General features: G+C 41.1%; 1 protein-coding gene across 1 annotated transcript in view; it reads left to right on the top strand.

Moving 5' to 3' along the window:
* The window catches only part of ZMIZ1 (zinc finger MIZ-type containing 1), a 510,468-nt gene that overhangs the window by 468,882 nt on the left and 18,498 nt on the right, over positions 1-23,088 (top strand). The window contains exons 12-21 of the mRNA XM_025197702.1: positions 1,253-1,412; positions 2,869-3,159; positions 4,897-5,079; positions 7,795-7,969; positions 9,533-9,674; positions 14,882-15,092; positions 16,712-16,817; positions 19,048-19,208; positions 20,233-20,300; positions 22,905-22,973. Of these exons, the coding sequence (XP_025053487.1) occupies positions 1,253-1,412; positions 2,869-3,159; positions 4,897-5,079; positions 7,795-7,969; positions 9,533-9,674; positions 14,882-15,092; positions 16,712-16,817; positions 19,048-19,208; positions 20,233-20,300; positions 22,905-22,973 (1,566 nt within the window). The remainder of the gene's footprint in view (positions 1-1,252; positions 1,413-2,868; positions 3,160-4,896; positions 5,080-7,794; positions 7,970-9,532; positions 9,675-14,881; positions 15,093-16,711; positions 16,818-19,047; positions 19,209-20,232; positions 20,301-22,904; positions 22,974-23,088) is intronic.

Genomic DNA, 23,088 nt, shown 5'->3' with positions numbered 1-23,088 from the left:
CATTTAGTAGGGTGAGTATGTGAAGGATATTGATGATATAACTTCCAGCAGTCTGCATAGGGAAATAAGTTCAAATATTAGTGCAGCTATGGCCCAGTGAAGCCAACAGGTTTCTTACACCTGGGAGTTTCCTGACAAGAAGTTTTACCACTACAAGGATTTATGAAGTCTTTAAATTTTTATTTTTTTTTATTTTTTTTGTATTGAGGAGGCAAATGTAGTGCTTGGGAAATGTGCCAAGTTAACAGTTTTGGTTATCTACAGTTTTACTTCCCATGTATGTATTTTGTAAACAGTGGTAGTAAATAAGCTCACTTGCCATGAGCTTTCTAAAGCTGCCCAATGCTGAGACCACTTCTGTGGCAGCAGTGTATTTCCCTCTCCAGGGCTGTTAGCATCCATTTGCATCCATAGCATCCATTTGCTGAGATGGCTGAAATAAATGGCACAGTTCAATAAAGTAATACAGGCCTAGAATTCAAGAGACCTTGCTTTTGTTTTTATATCTGCCACCAACTTGTGTGACCTTGGACAAGTTATTTAAACTTTATGTACTTACATTTCCCCATCTGCAAAATGGATATAATAATACTGACCCACCTTTTGAAACATTTCACAGATCTGTAAGTGAACCCTGTTTTATTTAAATACATTGTAGTATTTTTCATGATCAGTGCTTGAACCAGACAAAGGCTGCCAAAATACTCCCCACAGAACACTGAAGAGTTACCAAATGACAGCTTTCAATCACTGTCAATCATACTTGGCCCCATTGGCCTGTTTACTGAGAACTCACTGAAGATAGAGCTGTTTAACTACACCTGGAAAAACTGGCAAACTGTTGAGGGGTGTGGATAGGCTATTGTGGAGGAATCTTGCTACTGATGCTGCTGTTCAGTCTGCCCCTGGATCATGGAGAAGTAGGGCATACCTTAGTTTTCCGCCTAGCAGTCCAGCGGCTCCGTGAAGCAAAGCGTTATAAGGCAGTCAGAAACTTCTGAAAACTTGCGCAGTTGTACTGGAGATGCTGATGTTCCTGCACGTTGGTGGCATCTGTGTGATAGCTACACCAGAGCAACTTGTATGTCCTCATTTACATCCCCGATTCCCTCCTCTCCTGCCACAAAGCTTGTTCTCGCTAGAAACCTACACGTGGTTTTGGAATAGATCCAAGTGATGTCAAACTGAGGCCCAGATCTAAAACCAGAACACCAGGCGCATTTTAATTCTGTTTTGTTTCCTTACTTATTAGTTACCCTGGTGGCCCAAATACCCCTGCAGGAATGGGAATCCCTCCACACACGAGGCCGCCAGCAGATTTCACTCAGCCAGCTGCAGCAACAGCCACAGCTCCAGCCACTGTAGCAGCCCTTCAAGAAACCCAGAACAAGGACATGAACCAGTATGGACCGGTAAGAGAATAGATCTCCCCTACCCATCTGCCTTCTCCCTCTGCAGATAAGTGAGTGTCCCTCTTTAGCCCCTGTGTATTTGGTGTGTGTCTTGAGGTATGCATAGGGGAGGGGGGCAGGTATCCCCATTGCCCACAGCTCCAGCCACTGTAGCAGCCCTTCAAGAAACCCAGAACAAGGACATGAACCAGTATGGACCGGTAAGAGAATAGATCTCCCCTACCCATCTGCCTTCTCCCTCTGCAGATAAGTGAGTGTCCCTCTTTAGCCCCTGTGTATTTGGTGTGTGTCTTGAGGTATGCATAGGGGAGGGGGGCAGGTATCCCCATTGCAGGGCATGTGTGTGTACATGCTGATTGCATAGAGTACCTAGCACCTCATCTATGTGAATCCCTGTTACCTGCTGTGTGTGCACATGTACGTCACGGGTTGTTTCTTAGATGAATGAATTTATTTCCAAAGTGACAGTGTCACCTATGAATGATGCATTATTATTACCTTCCCCATCTCTCCAGCCCTCCCAATTTGATCACCCTGACAAGAGTTCCAAAGCTTTATTTTAGGTTCTGTCCTGGCTCTGATCATGTTATCCTTTGATTTAGTTTGGTTATTTCTTAAAATAGTTAGAACAATTACATTTTCTCCATTAAAAAGAAAAAGAACTTAAACTCACCCTCTTTCAAACTTTATGAAAGCAGCAGTTTGAGTCATGCAGTTTGGTGACTGAGTTCAACCTACAGTTGCTCCTTGCAAAAAATTTGACTAAAAATGAACAAGTCTTGATCTGTGGTAGCTGCTTTTCTCCATTGCTTTCATTCCTTAAAGTAGGGCTATCAAGCTGGCTGCCCATGGGCTGCATGGGGTCTGTGAGGGGTTAATTTGCAGCTTCCAGGCTTCCACAGGGGCAGCATTCCCCACATTGCTGTGGCTGCAGCAGTATCTGGGGGCTCTGGGCTCCTCTTTCCTATGGTTTTGCATTGCATGGTGCAGACTGCAGGTCTGTGGGAGCCCTCCTTATCCAGGGAGCTGAGTGTAGAGGCCAGGACAGTGCAGTGGGAAGGAGTGGGGGTAAGGAGTATGCATTAAAGCATGTGGGGCTGGCTCTTCAGCTGATGTGTATATATACCTAGCTCCAATGAAGTCGGTAGAGATGCACCTTCTTTACACTAGCTGAGAATCTGACCCATTATTTTGCCAGTCACCTAAAAGGATTTGAGTGACTGGTTTTAAAACAGCTTGTTTCTTATGTAACTGATATCTATCAGCCTGGTTGCTTTTACAATTTCAAGCTGAATGATTATCACACAAGAAAATAAAAAGATAAAGCATAGAAGGCTGCAAGATTTATAAGAAAAATGCGACATAATCCACCCTGCAAACAAAGCGTACTCAGCTCCCCCCTCCCATTGTAAATGCATGTCGCATTTTATTCTTTTTTTTTTTTCTTCCGTTGAAGGTTTGTTCCTCTTTCCAGATGGGTCCCACTCAGGCTTACAACAACCAGTTTATGAACCAACCTGGCCCTCGGGGCCCTGCTTCTATGCCAGGCAACATGAATCCAGCAAGCATGGGAGCAGGAATGACACCTTCCAGTATGAGCGGGCCTCCGATGGGTATGAACCAGCCCAGGCCTCCTGGGATGAGTCCCTTTAGTACCCATGGGCAGAGAATGCCACAGCAAGCTTACCCAGGGCCACGACCCCAGTCTCTGCCTATACAGGGCATGAAGAGACCATACCCAGGAGAGGTGAGACATTTAATTACTCCATTTGTCATGCTTCATTATATACTTTGGTGAGATTCATTTCTGTGCAGAAGTCCTTGTAACACCCCAGCTAATGGGCATCATAAGGCCCTCCCTGTACATGAAACAGAGATGTAAGTCCATTTCAGCACCAACTAGGAGCCCTGATTCTTCAGTTTGTAGCAGCTCTTGCTTTTTTTAGCTGTGGAAGTCCCTATTTCAGCATTTGGCAAGGCAGCCAAAATAGCAGCCATCAAATCTTCACAAACCCAGCAAATGCTTGAGCCCTCAAAATGTCATGTTGATGCTCTCATGCTTGGGCTTGCATTCATAGACTTTCTGCACAGGGATGGGTTTTACATTAAATGCTTAACCGAATGTTGTTATGGTCATAACCTCTCATGTGTTTATGAACTGTATTTTTTTCATTTTTGAAGAAATAAAGGTCAGGACACTGCGTAAACTCCCAGCGTGAATAAAGCATTAGCATTGCTTTCTGAACCCTGTGGCACATATAAATAATTTTGGACTGACTTATTTTCCTGTAACTACATCTATGTTTTACTAACAAGGACATGAGCATAAGATCAGAGCATTTTACAGGACATAGTCTTGACTTGGCATGTGATTTCAGACAAGTTACTTATGGCTAGATTTTTAAAGGCATTTAGACATTTAAAGGTGACAACTGGGATTTTCAGTAGCACCAATTTACCCAATTTCTATTGAAATCAATGTGATTTGTACTTCTAGATGATTCGGAAAATCGCATTAGTCACCTATCTGAATCTTTAGGCACCTAAGTATCTATACCAGTCTGCTCCCTCACCAGAAACCTTAGAAGTAATCTCCCTGTAGCGTCATATTGTATATATGATACTGATAATGCACTAATTGACATATTTCCCTAGTTATATCTCCACAAAATGTAATAGTGGGAATGCACATTTACAAAAACACTTTTGCTGAAGATTGGCATGGGCTGTCCAAATGTTAACAAATATTTATTGTTGAGTTGCTTGCAGTTAATCTAAATAATCCATTTCCTGGCCTGTAAATGAATGATATATATTTTTAAATAGGCATAAAAAGTATACTTGCTGCTGCAGGAGTTGTTTATCTAAAAAGGCTTTTTCACTCTTTAAATACTGTCACTCTCTCTACAGTTGAATTAACAGTGCAGAGAGTGGCTTGTTCAGATGATGTTTTTTATCATCAGAATTCACATTTTGGGAAAGATTGTATATCCCTTTTCACTGCTTCACTTGCAGGTTTGTCATCCCAAGTGAATACAATAATGTTCTCAAGTAATCAGCATTTTACAGTGCAATCATCTCACATAGTGCCGTACTTGCACTGTGAAAGTTTAGTGGTTGCTATTCTGATCATAGTTTTATGTTTTTACAAATTATCTTATTTCAGAATTAACTGTTTATTGTTTTAATTAAACACTGTTCCTAACATATTTGCCATCAGACTATAACATTTTTTACCTTGCCTCAAAAGGGCTAAATCGTAACAATGGTTAGGGACCCATATCCCATTTAATATTACTAGGATTTGAACATTCTACACACTGATACCTAATTCCAAATGTTGGATAAAGAGTTCCTGAGATAGGGAACATTAACTTGAGTTTATTTTCATTTTAATTTGTGTTTTGAAAATGTGATCATGAATTCAGGATTATCTCTTGCATTAAACATATTTTTGTTGCCTTTCATCTCTATTGTAAAATAGCCAAATTATGGAAACCAGCAGTATGGACCAAATAGCCAGTTTCCTAACCAGCCTGGCCAGTATCCAACTCCCAACCCTCCAAGGCCCCTTACATCTCCCAACTACCCTGGACAGAGAATGCCAAGCCAGCAAAGCACGGGGCAGTACCCTCCTCCAACAGTCAACATGGGACAGTATTATAAGGTGAGAGTCTACCAGTCTACCAGTCTACTGTGTTCTGGTAAAGTTCTGTTCCCTGACTTTATGCATAAAATAAGACTCTGGTAACATCACAGGATGCACAGATATAGCTTGATTCTACACAGTTAAAACCAGCAGAAGTTCATCATTGAGTTTGATGTTGCAGATCAAGCCTGTGTTGATCATGCCATATTATAATTTAATTAGTAGTTTACACAAAAATAAAATGGAATAGTAGTGCCTCTCAGTCCAGGCTTTGCCAAGAAAATGTTACTTGAATTTTAAATATTTATGTAATTACTGAAAAGGTGATCACATCTTTCATTCTATTTCTTTGGATATGAAATCTGTATAAAGAAGTGTATAATACAGTTCCCATATAAAGCTTTTTGGCTCTTCATATGCATTTTGCTTTTCTTTGCCAAAAAAAATACAACAACTGACAAGAATCTATCTAAGGAAATTTATAGTAGCAGTGACCTGTTTGGTAAGAACCCAAGAAGTGATGCAGGATTTGCCAGTGATATCAACTAAGACCACAGGTGAAGCTTCCCCCAGATGTTGCCTTGAATATTTACTTTGGAAGTTAAATTTTTATTAACTTTTCCCCTCCCCACATTTTGTCTTTTTACTTCTTATGCTGCTTTCCTTGAGCAAAACCCAGCAGAGTTGCCAGAATGTTGAAAAGGGTTTATTGTCATGGTCGTTCTGAGTTAGTATTGGTAATTATCCAGTCTGAGTCTCTATTGTTGATCCTTTGTGGCTTGACATTACTAGCTGTGGCAAAGCTCAGTGAGGATGTATTCCTTGTAGTGTTTCTACTAAGAACTTTTCAGGAAAGTTGATAAGTCAGATCTTTCTCTTCAAATTCAGGTGGTCATGCCTTTCTGTGTCATTTGGGTATCAGTCTGAGCTAGAGGATTCTGGTAGTGCTGAAGGTGCAAGTGGTTGAAAACATCTTTGGAAAGGATTAGGGGCTCATTTACCACAGAGCGTCTGTCATGCCTGCAGTCAATCACTCATTGCTCTAGGCAAAGCATATATTGCGTTGTGACAGCTTCTGTCCTAGTTCTTCAAGAGAACAGATCCTCAGATGATGTAAATTAGTGCAGCTCCATTTAAGTTAAGAAGCTGCAATGATTTATGCCAGCTGAAGGTCTGTCTCAGGTGCGTTAAAGGTGAGAGAGCAAGCTTTTCAAATATGGTTCTTTCTGTTGAGGTTTTACATTTTGTTTTGATGTATTTTTTTTATAGCCAGTGGAGTTTAAGGAGCAAACCAGGTTTTCTAGGAGCAGTCCCCTTTACTTACTACATTCAAAGGAAGGTCAGCTTCAGTTAAGACTAGCAAATATCTGTAGTTCAACTATAAAATTAAAATACAGGCTGATATGGTGAGAGAACAAGTAGACATGAAGACATCATGAAGAAGGTTTGTTTTTCCTAGCTAAGGTACATAGATCAAAGTTGCAGTACAGGTGAGTGAGTCCTTGGAATTTTGAAAACTGTGGTGATTACAGCCCTGATGAATGTAGAAATCTGATGACCTCTGGTCTCAGTAGGGCTTCCCACACTATGATTACTGGATGACCTAATGGTAATATGCTCTCAGACAGAGATAAGGTGATGTAATATTTAAGATGAAAGAAGAGGCATTGTAGAAGTAAGGCTAAAGCAGGAGTGACCAGAGGTGGACAAAAAAAGAGGCAATGCAGAAACCAGAAGTAGCTATCTTCACTTTCAACACTTCATGTCTATGGTGCTGTATGTTTTAAAGGGAGGAAAAAGAAAGGGTAGAAAACTAAGCAATTAAGGTTAGAAAAATTAGTTCTTCTCTGTACATTATAAATGTGCCTGGGCCTGACTCATGGTCAAGAATCAGATTTTGAATGTCCCATTATTGGGGTCATTTGTAGAGATATTGGTTCAGGCCTATTTGTAATTTTAATGATGGTAGAGCTGTGATCTGCACAGGATTAAACAAAGGAAATGGTAGGCTGTTGTCAAGTGACTGAACAGTGGCATTATTGTTGGTTTGTTCAGCCTTTGTTATGAGAAGGAAAACCAGCTAACTTTTAATTATTTATTATATTTCCTTTGGTGGTGCTAAGAGGGACAAGTCAAGAATGGGGCCAAATAATGCTAGGGAGGAGCATGTAACAAAAGATGTTCCCAGACCAAAGAGCTTGTACTCAAAATAGATGAGACAGGTTAAAGGGTGGTGGTGGAGGTAGAACATGACTACAAATGTCATGCAAGTTCCATGACAATTTTGGTTTTATCTTTTGTGTAAATTATTTTATTTTGCAGGGTGGGGTTATGGTAGGAGGGGCCAGGTAGAAAGAAAAGCAAAGGAAGGGAGGGGGCTGGAGGAGATGGAAATGAGGAGGAAGTGGGCAAGAGAGATTGGAGCAAACAACCAGTCAGTCTAGGGGAGAGACACCTCTGTGGAAAAGGCAGAAGGCACACCGATGGCTTCATTGGTGTCTGGTCTCTGCTTGAACTGATTTCTGCAGATGACCTGTTTAGCTTCTCAGTACAGTCTCTTTCCCCAAGGCTTCATGGCCTCGGGGAATGGGGATGTTCCACTGGTCCGGGTTTCCCCAGAGGTGTGGGTGTGTCTGCACAGTTTTTAATCGCTGGCATTTAAAAGCTGTACATTCCACTCTATCTTTTTGTTTTCAAACTGCAATAACAATTTGATCTTATTTATTTTTCTAGCCATCAAGGCCTGTACCTGTGGCAAATTACCCTCATTCACCTGTTCCAGGAAACCCCACACCACCTATGACTCCAGGGAGCAATATTCCTCCATACCTGTCGCCTAATCAGGATGTCAAACCGCCATTCCCACCTGACATTAAGCCAAATATCAATGCTTTACCACCACCTCCAAGTGAGTAGCAAGCAGAGCAGCCTCTCAGTCTTTAACTGTCCCTTCATCCTCTGCCACACTTACCACAAAGCCCAGAAATAATGCTTTATAAATAGCATCTTGATTGCTGCAGTCTGAGGAAGAATACTGATTGCCAATTGATGTGTGGCATTGACCAGCCACGCTGTGCAAGCTACTCAGAGTTGCGGGTGGGAACGCAGGAAGAAAATATTTTTTTTCTAAAACAAAAAATGTGAAAATGCCAGATGGGAATCTGTTTTCAAGTTCAACTTGTAAGTGTTTTGCCACCGAAATATTCCTTTATTTGCTTGCTCGGGATAAAACTTTTAATTTTGAATTGACTCGCATTGCTGAGTTTGTTTATTGCATAAATTTTGCGTTGATATCAGTGATCGTATATTTTGGTCACTTGCAAAGCAACTGAATTCTACAACAGAATATATTCTAATGTGAATGTTTATAATGGTTCCTGGTTGTGTCCCATGCAGACCTCTTGAGAATGTTCATTAGTGTGCCAAATACTGATGTATATTTTTTTCAAAGCCATTCAGCCTCACAGCTACATTTGGCTAGGAACAGTGAAGGGCTATCACAGTAGCACTGACTGTGTACTGACACAAAACGCTTAGGACCTTAAGATGACTAATGAACAATGCAAGATATCATTTATAAAGGGATTAGGAGAAGCAGCGTGTTTTCTATAGAATGATTTCTGTTGTATTAGTTCTTTGCAACAAGTATTTGTGTATTGATGGAGAGCTGAAAGATGAAGTTATCGATGCTGCTTAAGCCTCAGCAGTCTCAAAGGAAAGAGGGAATTTTAGGTAAGAGTTGAACAGCAGCTTCTGTTTTTACTGAGTAAGAAGAAACACAATCATAAATTCAGTGATTATAATGGGCAGAGAACCTTCCTGCCTCACAATAATTCCAAACAAAACCTTTTGTGTACAAGAACATAACCACTGAAAATATCTGGCCCTTGTAAATTACATATAACAAGCAATAAAACTCTTTGTGATGGGAGACTAAGTGGTTAGTGGAACTGCCTTTCGCCTCTGCGTCCTCATTTGAACCAAAAGTCATTACCCTCTGGTGGTGCACTTGAATTGAGTTTAGTAATCTCAATTCTGGTTCTTAGTAGAGACAACTTCATTGCAACCCCCCATTCCATTGCAACCCCCCATTCCCCCCCCCCCCCCCTCCCCCCAATTGGCAGTTCCTGGCAACTTTCTAGGCAGTCTTAGCAGAGGCCAGGATTTGAATAGACTTGGATATTGAATTCATGCCTCACCAGGACATCAGGTCACTCCACATCAGGTTTTGGTGTAGAGTGCTGCTGCTGCTGCCCAAGCCTTAAACCATGGCTGTCAGTCGGAACCTAATGACCTAAGCTAAACTCAATTACAGTTACTGTCTTTTTCTTTTCTGTGTGTGAATCAACTAGGTTAATCCAGTAACAGATCATTGTGTTATTTGTCATTATTCTGTATAAATATACACATTATTATTGCACTGCAGATGCTAAAGGGAAAGTTCACACTTTCTCTCCCTCTTCGATCCCAGCCAACCACAATGATGAACTGCGTCTGACGTTCCCTGTGAGAGATGGAGTGGTATTAGAACCCTTCCGGCTGGAACACAACCTGGCAGTCAGTAACCATGTCTTTCACCTACGGCCAACTGTTCATCAGACATTGATGTGGAGGTAGGTTTGATCCATATTGTGTAGTGATCTTATGTGAAGGCAGAGTGACAGGCAAAGTGAGCATTGCTTGGGTCACACACAAATTTCACTGCGAAAATGTGGTTGAAGAATTTCCCTTTAAATTTTCATATACAGGAACAGTCACCAACTTCCAAAGACTGAAGTGTGGTAATATATTTTTTCATTAGGATTCCATTCCTTTTGCTGGTGTCACATTGTGTTCATTCCTTCAAAGTGAATATTGTTCTAAGTGATTGAGTTGGCCATATACCAGTTCTGCGCCCTTTGATTGGCCCTGGCTTGCTGCATATATTACAATTAAGTGCAAAGAAACAACACAATGGGAATGTCCACGTGTGCATTTAATTCAAAGTAGGCTTACTGTGCAGTATTTTTTTAAAATACTGTAAAAATACTGCACAGTAAGCCTATTTGGGAGCATGTCTACACATACTTCCCCTTGGGAACATATTTGCTCCCAGTGTGAGCAGCTTGATACAGGGCTGCTCCCACCCTGCTCTGCCCACCTTTAGCAGCCAGGGGAAACTGCAGGCTTCCCTGGATGCTAGCCTGGGTTCTGGCAAGGAGCATGGGGTCAGTCCCCATGTGCCCAGGGCCAAGAGAGCTTTGCCAGCAGCAGCTGTCTCCAGGCCCTGTACACATCGGGAGGAGTCCTGATGTGCCCAGGGCTGGGAGATGGCTGCTGCTGCAGAGCTCTCCTGCCCCATGGACAGGGGGACAGGCCCTGTGCCCGGTGGGGCTTCCCTGTGTGGCCTGGGCTAGCCAAAACCTGTCCAGGTCTGGGGCAGAACCCTGCCAGCTCCAAGCTGCACAGAGAGTGCTCTGCACAGCCTAGAGTTGTCCAGAGCCTTTCCCAATCTGGGGCAGGTCCCAGCTAGCTCTGGGCTGTATGGATTCCCCATCCAGCTGGGGGCTCACTGCTAGCTGCCCCATTGGTGGATTAGGGCAGGAGGCTGGGCAGCTCCTGGCTGCCCCTGGCTGAGCTGGGATTCCCCACCCAGACAGAGGCTTGCTGCTAGCTGCCCCACTGGTAGCTCCCCACTCCTGTGGGGAGCTGGGAACCCCACAGTGCTGGGGTGAGACAGAGAGTGGCACGGTCCCTGTACCGATCAGCTCCTGGGAGCTGAGCAGTGCCAGAACTGGGCCCTCTGCTGGTGTGGCTGACTGGGAGAAAATTCCATGGCTACTGCGCAGTAGCATCGCGTGGCAGCAAGCATGATGTGACACTACTGCACAGTTGTCTCTGTCTACTGCGCAGTTAGCATCACAAAAAAATTGTTCAGGGACACTACTGTACAATAACTCTGGTTACCACGCAGTCCTTTAGTGCTAAATGACTGCACAGTAATGATTGCATAGTAAACATCTCATGTAGACATGGTCAATGAGTCTAACTAGAGAGCCTTTAATTGCTATTAGCCAGCTGATTAGACCAGCTGGTAGATGGGACGTACCCAGGAATTCACATGTTTGAACTGTGACAGAACAGTTACTACTTCTATACTTTTATTATACATTGAATAATTACGGAAACCAGTTAGAACCTAGGCTGCTTACAGACATGGAAAAAAGAACAGTGCTTTGAGCTCAGTGCCCTCCCTCCCCCATGTAGGTGTACTGTATTTCACTACTTTGCTATTTGTACCATTTAGTTGTCCCCTTAGAGTTGAACCTCCCTCTGTTCCTGGATGATGTGTTACTAAACTTATAATCTTCCAGGTGCAATCTACAAGGGTCTTGAAACTCCCTGCTTATTATGTTTTTGGCAACCAAACCTAGCCAGGTTACCTTCCAGGAAGCAAGAGGAAAGGGGGGAACTTTGTTAGAAGCTGAGACTTTGTTAAGCTAATGAGAATGGGAGGAGTCTATGGGGAAGATTGCCTGCTAGAAGCAGAAGCCTTGCTGAGCCAAGGTTTTGCTGAAGCCTTAGCAGAAGAGTGTCAGAGATACAAGGTCTCTAGTCTATCCACCAAATATGATGGGACAAAGGGCAATTCTGAAAAAGGATTATTTAAATGTATTTGTTGACTAGCTTTTACTCCATCAGGTTAAAGACATGCATGGCTGAGACCAGCATACAAGGATCACTTATGAAAGGCATTCAAAATGAAATATATTCCTTTCATCCTTCATGCACAATCTTTTCTTATTGTGTTAATACCTGACCAAGAAATACACCTTTCTCAGCCATTTCATGGCTACTTCTATTTTCACCTAGGACTCAGTGTTGCAAAGGAATCTAAGAAAGGCCAGTAGATGTCCTGATATCAAGGGGCATTCAGTTGACCAGGAAATGAAAGATAATTTATCTTATATACTCAGGATAACTGGCTATATACAACCGGTATGTTCCCTTACATAGAACTAGAGGGAACCACACTGCTGGAGTGCTGCTGTTCCCATATTCCACTTTTCCTTCACTTCCAGTAATTAGTTTTCACCGGACAGAGGAAACTGTCTCTCTGGATAATATTTTGTAGCACTGTAATTCAAATGTGTATAAAATAATATCAGAGTCTATGTTGCCTTTGTCATGTGGACAAGGAGCAAGATGTACCTGTGTAAGCCAAATCAAAACAGAAGCTTTGATTGGTTAGGTTTCCAAATGCTTCAGGATGGATTCAAACTAGCCTCTTAGCAGAATATTAGAAAATAATTATCATCTCCTTATTTTATTATATAGAGATTTGATACACATGATAGAATTGAGAAAATAAAACAGCTTCTTTTAAATATGCTTTGCAGTATGCCCACATTACTTCAAGTTTCCCCTGGAAACCATGCTTCAAGCCTAGGTTGGTGATCATAGACTTTTAAAGTCAGCAGTTGGATTAATAACTGTCTGACCTGAACTTTTCTATGCTGGGATTCTCTAACTGGAATCTAGGCAGGACCCACCTTCATTTTCCACTATGATACATTCCTAATACACAGCGTTCTGGGATTTACATGTGTGAGAGATTTCAAGTAGGCCGCATCCAATAATTAATGCCTAACTTGGAGGTCAGTAATTGCTTACTTGCATTTCATTATCCTAGAGTCTCACAGCAGAGGGAGTTTGGCAGCTATTTACTGGTTCTTATTAATAAGTAATCACTACGGGGGATTGTGCAGGCTCATTCTGTAGATTTATAGAGCTGCACTGAGGCATGAGGCTGTGTCTTAATATCTGATCTTTCCCTTTTTTAAAAACCATACTTTGCCTCACCAAAAACATGGGTTTGCATTTAAATTTATTTTAATGAAGACTCATAGGTAATTTGTACTCTGTTTACTGCCTTGAAAAATAAGTAATGTGATGGGGCAGTCTTAACATTCAGAAAAACAGGAACTTGCTTTCTTGCATCAGTCCTCCCTATCTCCCTAATTTTTCTTTTCTCGTTCACATAATTGCACACGTGTGCACACACATGCACACACACAAGAAAAATGCCTGGATAGCCTCTGTAACTGTCAGCTGTGTATAAAATAATTAATGCTCCAGTATTTATTCTCTATTACCATTCAGTTAAATAAGAATTTTCCCAACTGCTGATGATAGTGTTAGATAGCATTAAGGAACTTTGGAAGTTCAAATTGCAATAAAGGAATATGAGGTTTACCTTGGAATGGATGGATTCCAATGAGTGAATGAGTGAGTTTAGGATTGTATAGGGAATGATGGAATGGAGCCCATTTTTAATGTTTTATGTTAGTTAAAATATTGAGTAAAACTTTTCTCTCATATTCATCCAGGAGATCTCAGCACAAGTGTTTCTCCCCCTTTTGGGAACCCTTCATGCTAGTGGGAAACAAAAGGTTAGAGATGAGATCCACCATGAGAATTTTGCCTGGAAAGCAGTTCTTTCTAACATGTGACAGTTTAGATTTATATGTATAGAACAGCATGAGGGTTTCCCAATTTCCAGCAATCATTGTATGACTTTCCACAGACTGCTAAAGTCAGCAAAGCCATTTTAAAAAAAATATCCTTTAAAAAAAAATTAAAGAAATCCCTCTGTCCCACCCTGTTTTGGTGGTTCTAACAAAGTCTCTATAGAAACTGAACAGGAATGTACCATGAGATTGTGATCTGAGTTGCCACTTCCTTTCCCTATAAAGATTTCCATTATGAGCTAAGAGTTCTCTTCTCCAAGATTTCTGAGCCTGAAGACACCAATAGTATGCAACAGCAAGTCTTCTGTGAAGGAAAAGTACAGAGTACAAATTACCTCCATCTTCAATAAAATCAATCTAAACACATTTATATCCATTGCTTCAAAAATGTATCTAGTATTAATAAACAGCTTCATTGGGTTGCCTCCATTTTTAAATTCTCTAACAATCCAGCTGGAGAAGAGAAAGCTGCAGCTTACCCATGGTCTCTTATGATATTGTTATTCATGTCCTCTAAAGCTCTTCTAGGGGACCTCCAGCAAAGAAAGCATGCACTTGGCATTTCAGTTATGACATCAGTATAAGCATTTTGGCAACAAAACTTTTCAGCTGTCTTGTTGATCATAAATAGACTCCAAAGAGCTAAACCCTTACATTTCCAGTTTAACCTCTCAATCCACCTTTAACTTCTTGGCCCTTAAGCATATCCCATCATAAAATGAGACTCATACCTATGTGACAAGTTGAAGGCGCACTACTGTTTACCAGTTCATTAAGGATTAGTTTCAGCTTGGCTTCCTCATCTTCTTTAAGAGCCTATATGAGTGGCTGTTTGGAAAGTAGGGTACGGGTATACCTTTGAGTAAGCAAGGAGCCCACTGCTGAAACAAGACTGAGTAAGATTTTTCTTTTGAGTTAACTTGCTTCACTTTCTTCACAAAAAAAAGACCTTTCTGACTTTCACCTTCTCCTTTGTGCTGAGTCATTCCACTGACTTGCAGCCTACCCTGGCAGAGTGCTTTTAGATCTTCACATTGAATGTCTGGTTTAAATGTGAAGTCTCAGCATCATCTCAAGGTTCAGGTAGATCCTGAGCATTAAAGCATAGTATCTTGTTTCTATTGCTGGCTTTTCTGGGAGTGTTGCATGTTATTTTCTTATTAATTGTCAAGGGATTCCAGCAAAAAAAAAATCTGAATTGAATAAATCAGAATTAAGAAAGGAAAAATAATATTTCCTGTAATCGTAAAACAGACTTCCTTCACTATATGGGAACAAAGAGTTAGTTGGGTGTCTGAATTGTACTACAGGTCTGACTTGGAGCTACAGTTCAAGTGCTACCACCATGAAGACAGACAAATGAACACAAACTGGCCAGCTTCAGTCCAGGTCAGCGTTAATGCAACCCCACTTACCATTGAACGTGGAGACAACAAGACATCTCATAAACCTCTGCACCTAAAGCACGTCTGTCAACCAGGAAGAAACACAATTCAAATTACAGTCACAGCATGTTGTTGTGTAAGTACATTGGTCTTGCTGCTGCTGCTGCTGCTGACTCTGCAGTTCAGCACTTTAGGAAGGAGCAATTTGCAAATGTTTCCTTAGATTAAGTTCACATTTTTTGGAGGGGGGCAGGGAGGAGGAAGGTTCAGGGAGGGACTTGTGAGGATTGGAGGTGACCAGATCAGACAGATTCCCCTTATGGTAAGAGTGACCAGAATCTGGAATAGACTTCCCAAGGAGGTAGTGCAGTCTCCAACCTTGGAAGTCTTCAAGAGGAGACTGGACAGATACTTTGCTGGGATCATTAGAGCTCAACAGGGAGTTTGGACTCGATAATCTTTCAAGGTCTCTTCCAGCCCTTAATTTCTGATTCTGTCATTCTATGATTTTTGCTGTGGAATTGATGTAGCTTTGGGAGAGTTTCCTTCTATGGCTTCCTTGCCATGTGGAAGGACTCATCACTGAGGAGGAGAGAGGAGTCTGGTCTCTGTGCCCATTCAGTATTTGCCATCTGACAAGGCTGACAATAGGATGTTAACATGAAGATGTATTTTCATGCCATGGACACTTGTCCATTGGGAATTGGACTGAAACCAAACTCAGCTCTCGCTCAGAGTGACAGTGTCATTTGTTTGTCACAGCTTTGCCACTCTCACCCCAAGACAGATTCTAACCAATGAGCTAAAGGTGAAATGCTCATATTCTATTACTCAATTCACTGAGCTGTGCAACTTGGCTCCCACTGGAAGCTCTCAACTACAATTAGCATGTATTGTATTTTTAATGGAGTGGGACTGCACTCAGCACAGTGTGGGCTTTCTGCCATTTTTTTTGCCAGTGGCAAGGATACAGGCTTTGGGGATACCTTTCTCAGGGTCAGGATCTGAAACAGTTTGATGAGACACCTAAAGCTTATAATTGTTTCTGTTGCCTTCTCTGCACCATTACATGCACCTTGTCTTAAAAAACCCCACAGTTTGATGGCTCACTTATCTAGAGGGGGGGATGGGGAGAGATGTTACGGGAGCATGTCATCTGTGCAGCCCTCCTTGCCAGTCTGAGAGGAGGGTAAGTGGCATAGGCGCCGACTTGGGTTTTTGCTGGTGAGTGGGGGTTTTTTTCATATTCCTGTGCCAAGCCCCATGCAAGCCCATTAATTCAACCCAGCTTGCCCAACGTGGCTCATGGGTGCTGAGTAGTGAGTACCTACTAATTTATTTCAGTGGGTGCTTGAGCCCTGGAGCACCCACAGAGTTGCCACCTATGATAAATGCTGAACAGATTATGGATAGATAATCCAGAGGCAGTTTTAAATTCCTTGATATAACAGATTATCACATCAGCTCCCTACATTTTGAACTGTAAAGGAGTAGAAAGTGCAGAAAACATTGCTCTTCCTTCATAGCCTTTTGGAAAGCTAATACGTGTTTCACAATCTTGGAACCTGAAGCAAAGTAGCATGTGACTTTGAGACTATCCCTCGGGGAGTGCGTGAACTCAGTGAAACTAAACCAATGCTGGTATGTACATGCAGGGCTCCTACTGAAGTCATGCATCCAAGGGCAAACTCACAGCATAGTGGTATGGTCTCTTTGTATTTGTTTCTGTTAGTAACTCAGTGCTTTTTCTTGCAGTCACACTTGTTCGTGTTGCAGTTAGTACACCGGCCATCAGTGCGTTCTGTACTTCAAGGCCTGCTAAAGAAACGTCTTCTCCCAGCAGAACATTGTATCACAAAGAGTGAGTTTTGTGTTTCTGTGACTGGGGCTAATACAAGATTCCAGCTGAGAATATCCAGAATGCCTTTTACTGGGGTGACCAAACTGTGACCTGCAACCTGCATACAGCTCCCATAGCCATTTAACGATGGATAGTTATTTGAGCTGAGACACTAGATGCAGCTCTCTGACTCTGGGGCATGCTCATCTCAAAAGTTTTATGTGCTGCAAGTCTCAGCTATATCAAAAGTTTGGTTTGTGGCCAGAAGGGGTAAGAAGTTTGGCCACCCCTTCCTTATACTCAGTTATAACGTCTTATTCTGACAATTTCTGCTCACATATTGAAACGTCTACTGTACCCAGGGATTTGACTACACTCAGGCAAGCTTCAGGTGCTTGAGGGCATGGGCAAAAGATATATTGACACTGGTATTACTCAAACTAAGGGATTTCTCATACGAGGGGAGGCCTCAGAAACTTTCCAGTACTGGCAAGGCCCAGCTATTGACAGCATTAAACTCCTATTTTTACACACATTGGACTTGCTGGGACTGAGAGTCTGGCTCCGTATTTTTCAGTTTGATTTTCTTATGCATTTTGGCCTTGTACAGACATTCAGCTTCTCCTGGGAATGTCGTTGCTCTCCCAGGAGAAACCATGAGCATACAGATGTTCAGACTTTTTCTCTTGGGGGTAAAAATGGCTGCACCAGGAGAAAAATAACCTGAAAATGACCAGGATTAAATCACTCTCAGTTGAGTTTTTCCTGGGAGAGTGAATGTCTGCATATGCCATGGCTTCTCTCAGAGCATACAGTAGTCCTCCAGCTTAACCCTTTTCTCCCAGGGAGACAGTGTTTCGTGCTGGACTCCCCTGTTCCAGGAGAGAACAGAACATTCCCCCTTCACAGTCCCCACATTGTGCTATAGGGAAATGCAAGCTGACCATGGGCAGTCTGGGTCAGCTGATTGGGGCTGCCCTATCCACTACTGCAGTCTGTTGCCAAGCAAGCTAAGGAAGCCTGTAAAGCACATTGAGATGTGCATACAGCCTTCCCCCTGGCTGCACAGCATCAGCACTACAAGCTTTCCACTCTCAGGGCTTCCTCATTTGAATTTCTGTACATGTGACTGGGTAAGTTTCTCTACCAGGATAACAAACCTGGGAGAATTCTTCCAGACTATTTGAAGTGTGCAGGCAACCATTGTGTGCACAGCTGACTGCCACTGATTTAAAAGTATATCATTCTGTGACATCTTAGAGGGACATAGAAGTAGAAGGGAACTCCTGGTTCATCCATGTTAGTCTTCTGCTCTCACAAACAAGCATATCACATAAATCCCATTCATAACCAGATGAAGTTTCACCTTAAACAACTAAGGCTGCTATTCCACTTACTGGAAGGTTATTCTAGAACCTGAGTCCTTTGATGGTTTGAAATGTTTTTCTAATATTGGACATGGAATTATTCATGGATTGTTGATATCACTTTCTGCCAACATTGTCCTATAGCTTAAATAGTTCATCTTCCTCACTGGTGTTTGTTTCCTGATGTATTTATAGACAGCAGTCATAATCCCTCTCAGCCTTCATTTTGCTAAGTTAAAAAAGCCAAAATCATCTAGTCTTCACCAGTATGAGAGGTTATCCATTCCCCAATGACTCTAATAGCATATCTTTTTACCTGTTTGAATTCATCATTCTTGAATATGTATAACCAGAACTATAAACAGTATTCTAGAAAAGGTTTCACCACTACCTTGACTAATAGTATTAGAACTTTCTTATTTCTGCTGGAAATAACTAGATCCATACATTCTAGGATTGCATGTTCCCTTTTGATGGCTGCATCACAGTGGTGGTTCAGAATCATTTTGTGATTGACTAATGCACCCAAAATGTATTTCTTTCTATTATTTCCAACTGATGAGCTCCTATCTTGTGAAAAAAAAATCTTAATAGTCCCTAGATGCCTAGCATTTCACTCTCTGTACTAGTAAGTCTTTCCAATCTTGATTACTCCAGTTCTTCCTAGTTACTATGCTCCTGCTGAACTGCTTTTTCATGAAAGCAGTTTCTCTGTACACAGGAATGTTTCAAATAAACATGATAATAAGCTTGAATGGATAAGATAGCCAGTAAATCTTTGGCACAGACTGAAGTACTATTCCCACAAACAGATATAAGGCAGCTATATTAGGAACTACAGTACTTATATGTTTTTCTCACACACCTACCATCTTTCTAAACAGTAAAGAGGAACTTCAGCAGTGTGGCAGCCTCTTCTGGGAATGCAACACTAAATGGTGAGGATGGAGTGGAGCAGACTGCTATTAAAGTGTCTCTGAAGTGTCCAATCACATTCCGGCGGATTCAGCTCCCAGCAAGAGGCCATGATTGCAAGCATGTACAAGTGAGTCCATTTCAGTGACTTCACACAGGTCTCTCTGCCATATATTGCCATGCATTTTTAATTGGTTTCCGTGGAATAAAATGTAATGAGAATTGATAGCTTTTTTCCTTAATTTGCATGTCGTTTTTCTTCAAAAGTTAAATTCATATCAAATTTCAACAAACATTGTGACAGTTTTTAAAAAACTACATTGTTTTGTTGAAGAAGAACATTGTAATTTCCCTTACTCTGTTGCAAATCCCATGAAGTGTGATGAGCAAAGTCAGAGATGTCACTTCAACTGAAATAGTAAATAGTGATGTAGTTTGCCAAATCTTCAGGTCCATGTGAGATTCCAGTCTTGTCAATACATATGAGTAATTCTATTGAACTGGATGATTATATTCCTATATATGAATATTAATAGGATCAGGACCTGAGATATTGTTTAAGCAAAACATCAGTGAATTCAGTGCCAGGTTGCCTTAGCAAAGACTAAAAAGTAAAGGTTCAGTACAGGCCTTCCATATTTGGCCCAAAATATCTTATGTCCAACTTGTGTGGTCATTTTCAGGTTGTATGGCTCATCTTTATTCTTAGACATGAGGAGGTTGAGGTTTTAAAGTTGATTAGTTTTACTTATCAGGGGTTCTCTTGCGTTATACTCAGGATATTATCTGGGATGTGTTTTTTCAACAATGTCAAAGTCACCAAAGATGCCTGGGTCAGAATTCTGTCTTAACATTTTTCTTAATCCAAATTATAATAATTTTAAATAATACAAATAATAATGCATGAGCCTGCTCTGACTTCTCTGCCCAGTCACACTCCAGTTTTCTTTGTCTTTATTTGCACATGCCTTCATTTTCTATCAGAGGGGAAAAATTTTGTGCTCTTACATAGAGCATTGAAAGCTTCCTTTCCTGTAAGCTATCTTTTCAGTTTCCAATAAATTGAAGTACTTGCAGCCATGTTTTTCTCCACTGAAGTTTTCCTTTTGTTCAGTCAGTTCAGTTAATATAGTCTGTCTGTGTCTCTGTTGCAGTGCTTTGATCTGGAATCTTACTTGCAACTGAACTGTGAACGAGGAACTTGGAGGTGTCCTGTATGCAAGTAAGTGAAAATTGTGTTGCAGGAAACCCCAGTTTCATAGAATTTGTCTGAGTGCAACTTGGGTCAAATTGTTAAAAAGATTTTTTATTTTGCAAAAGAGAAATTTTCAGGAGTGATAAAGTCTGCTGGGACTGAAAACCAGAGGATCCTGGCTAGATGGTCTTTCCCTTGGTCTTGCCTCAGGGTCAGACCAATCATCATATTTGGGGTTAGGAAGGAATTTTACCCCATGGTCAGATTGGTATGAACGGTGGGAGTTTTTGCATTCCTCTGCAGCAGAGGGCATGGCCTCCTAGGATCTCTTGAGCATATGTTAACAACCTTTTACAGAAGCAGGATGTTGGCTGCTATGATTCCCCTTTTTTACCTATGGGAGGTTAGGCTGTTACATCTTGCACTGTGTCAGGGTTGACTATACTTTTACTAAGAGGTTAGATTATGGATTTGTATAGGGCTGATCTTGACTCAAGCGAGGGGTTGGACTAGATGACTTCTGGAGGTCCCACTAGCCCTGCTTCTCTATGATTTCTGTGGCTGTACTGAAATCATTGAATAGCACAGAGAATAACAGTACCCCATGATGCTTGAAAGACAACAAATGTAAAAAGAATAAATGGAAATATTTTCCCTTGTGGATTGTAACTTGTGGATCACTTTTACAGAATGTTTGGAAGTCAAATAGTTGTGCAAAATTAAGGACCGACTCAAAATGTTATATTAATAAGAACCGTAACTACAGAGTTACTCTAGCTAGGATAAAATTACTAAAGCTGCTATTCCTTATTTCTTAAACCATGATTATTCCATTTGCATCAACCCTGACTCAAAAAGAAACTCATCAGAGAATGCACCAGGCAGTTGAATTGTGGATTTGTGAAGCATGAGCCACAACCAAAGACAGTATACCAGGATAGAATTATAGATCTGTTCTGGGATTACACTGGTGTCCTTCTCTGTAGTACTTTACTGTGCTTCAGATGGGTAGACAAGTTCAACCATCTGGTTTAGCCTTCTGGCTTACTTTGGACAAACTGCTGTAACTCCTCATTGGATCATTTGTGTGTGCAGAGGATGATGACACTCTAGGAATAAAGGAAACCTAATTACATATACAAGCAATTTCTTGTATATGACTGACAAATTAAATCAGATTCTCAAAAAGGAATGCCACCATCAAGTACAAATTAAAGTGAAATATGGAGTGGCAGCTCAGAGTAAAGCATGTTATTAAAGTGAAATATGGAGTGGCAGCTCAGAGGAAAGCATATGAAGGAAAAGATAGGATATCTGCTGTAAAATTTTCTGGTGACTGCTTGAAGGAAATAAAGGGCGCTTTGACATCATCTGTTCTCCTACTGGTGAAATATGGGTAAACTAATATTTTGGACAAGAGACTTAATCCAAAATACAACCAAGCCAATCATCATCATTGAACTGGTAACGAACTATCCTTTATAATGTTTTAGCTGGGGATGGGTGTCACAAAACATTCAGCCATTCGGTTCAGTTTTTATAACCTACTGCTGAGACTATGATACAGCTCCCTCTCTGCACATGGTCCACAGAGGATTTAAGTGTGTGACAGCCTCAGCAAGGGAGCCTGAGCTCTTAAGATGAGGTCACTCATTCTTTTAGCTTTGGAGGTCCCCTACTCAGTGTCTAGAGTCTCCACCAAGAAGTCAGTTTTCACTTAAAGGGGACAGGATTCATACTGCTGCAGGTGGCAGAAACTGAGGACAAGCTTTATTTGATCACTGTGCATGCCTAGACATTCAAAAATTGGAGTGCTTTCCTTCAATTAGCTGAACCTTTACAATCTTCAAGGCTGGACTGAAAATGTCATAGGATTGGCGTGCCTGGCAAGACATCAGGGGGTTCTTATTTACATCTTAATAAATGCAGGTCAAAATTGTCAAACTTTGTTTTTTAACTCTGGACATCTCATTAATAATTGGGGACTCACATAACTAACTTGTTTTGGTTTTTTTAATATATATTTTTACTGAGCATCTGTAGCCCCACAGACATCAGTGGAAGTTGGCTCTTGGCATGTTTTCTAAAATGGGTCCCTTACTGAAATGCCTAAATATAGACTGCAGTGCTTAACTTCAGAAGTCCAAGTGTGAAAATCTTGATTTCAGCACTTGAATTGCAAGACTTTATTATTTTGAAGTTTGCTTTTATATAGCTCAAAAATGGCAATGATTAAATTTGAAAAACATCGGTGCCAGCCAGTGTTCTGAAAAGAGGTTTTCTGTGTCTAAAGACTTATGAGTTCTGAGGAAGCCTGAAAGTTTCAGTAAAAAAAAAGAATTAAAACTTTGCACATACTCCAAAAGTATATTTATCTGTCACCACAGTCTAATGATAAAGACAACAGCTTTATCTTCACACTGCCCCTATTGAGGTGAAGTAATATTAGCCTCACTTCACAGATAGAGAACTTAGGCATGTGAGCAACCTGCTCAGAAGCACACTGAATGTGTATGGCAGAGCCTGTAGTTGCCCTGGTCCCAGTCTACTGCCTTAACCACTAAAACGTCCTTTCTCCCTCTCTGCACATACATACTTACAGATATTATAACAGGTTTTGTTTCTTTCTAGTAAAACTGCTCTGCTTGAGGGCTTGGAGGTCGACCAGTATATGTGGGGGATTCTGAATGCTATACAAAAGTAAGTGAACTCTGTTTATTTCAGGTCTTATTTTTAATTAATTATATCCATTTTCTGTTCATATTGCAGATATTTTCCCATGTTTAAGTAATGATTAGGGTTATTTAATCTTATG

This window comes from Alligator sinensis, unplaced genomic scaffold, assembly GCF_000455745.1.
Source record: "Alligator sinensis unplaced genomic scaffold, ASM45574v1 scaffold188_1, whole genome shotgun sequence".
In the NCBI taxonomy this organism is placed as follows: Eukaryota; Metazoa; Chordata; order Crocodylia; family Alligatoridae; genus Alligator; species Alligator sinensis.
This window is presented reverse-complemented; position numbering and strand designations above follow the sequence as displayed.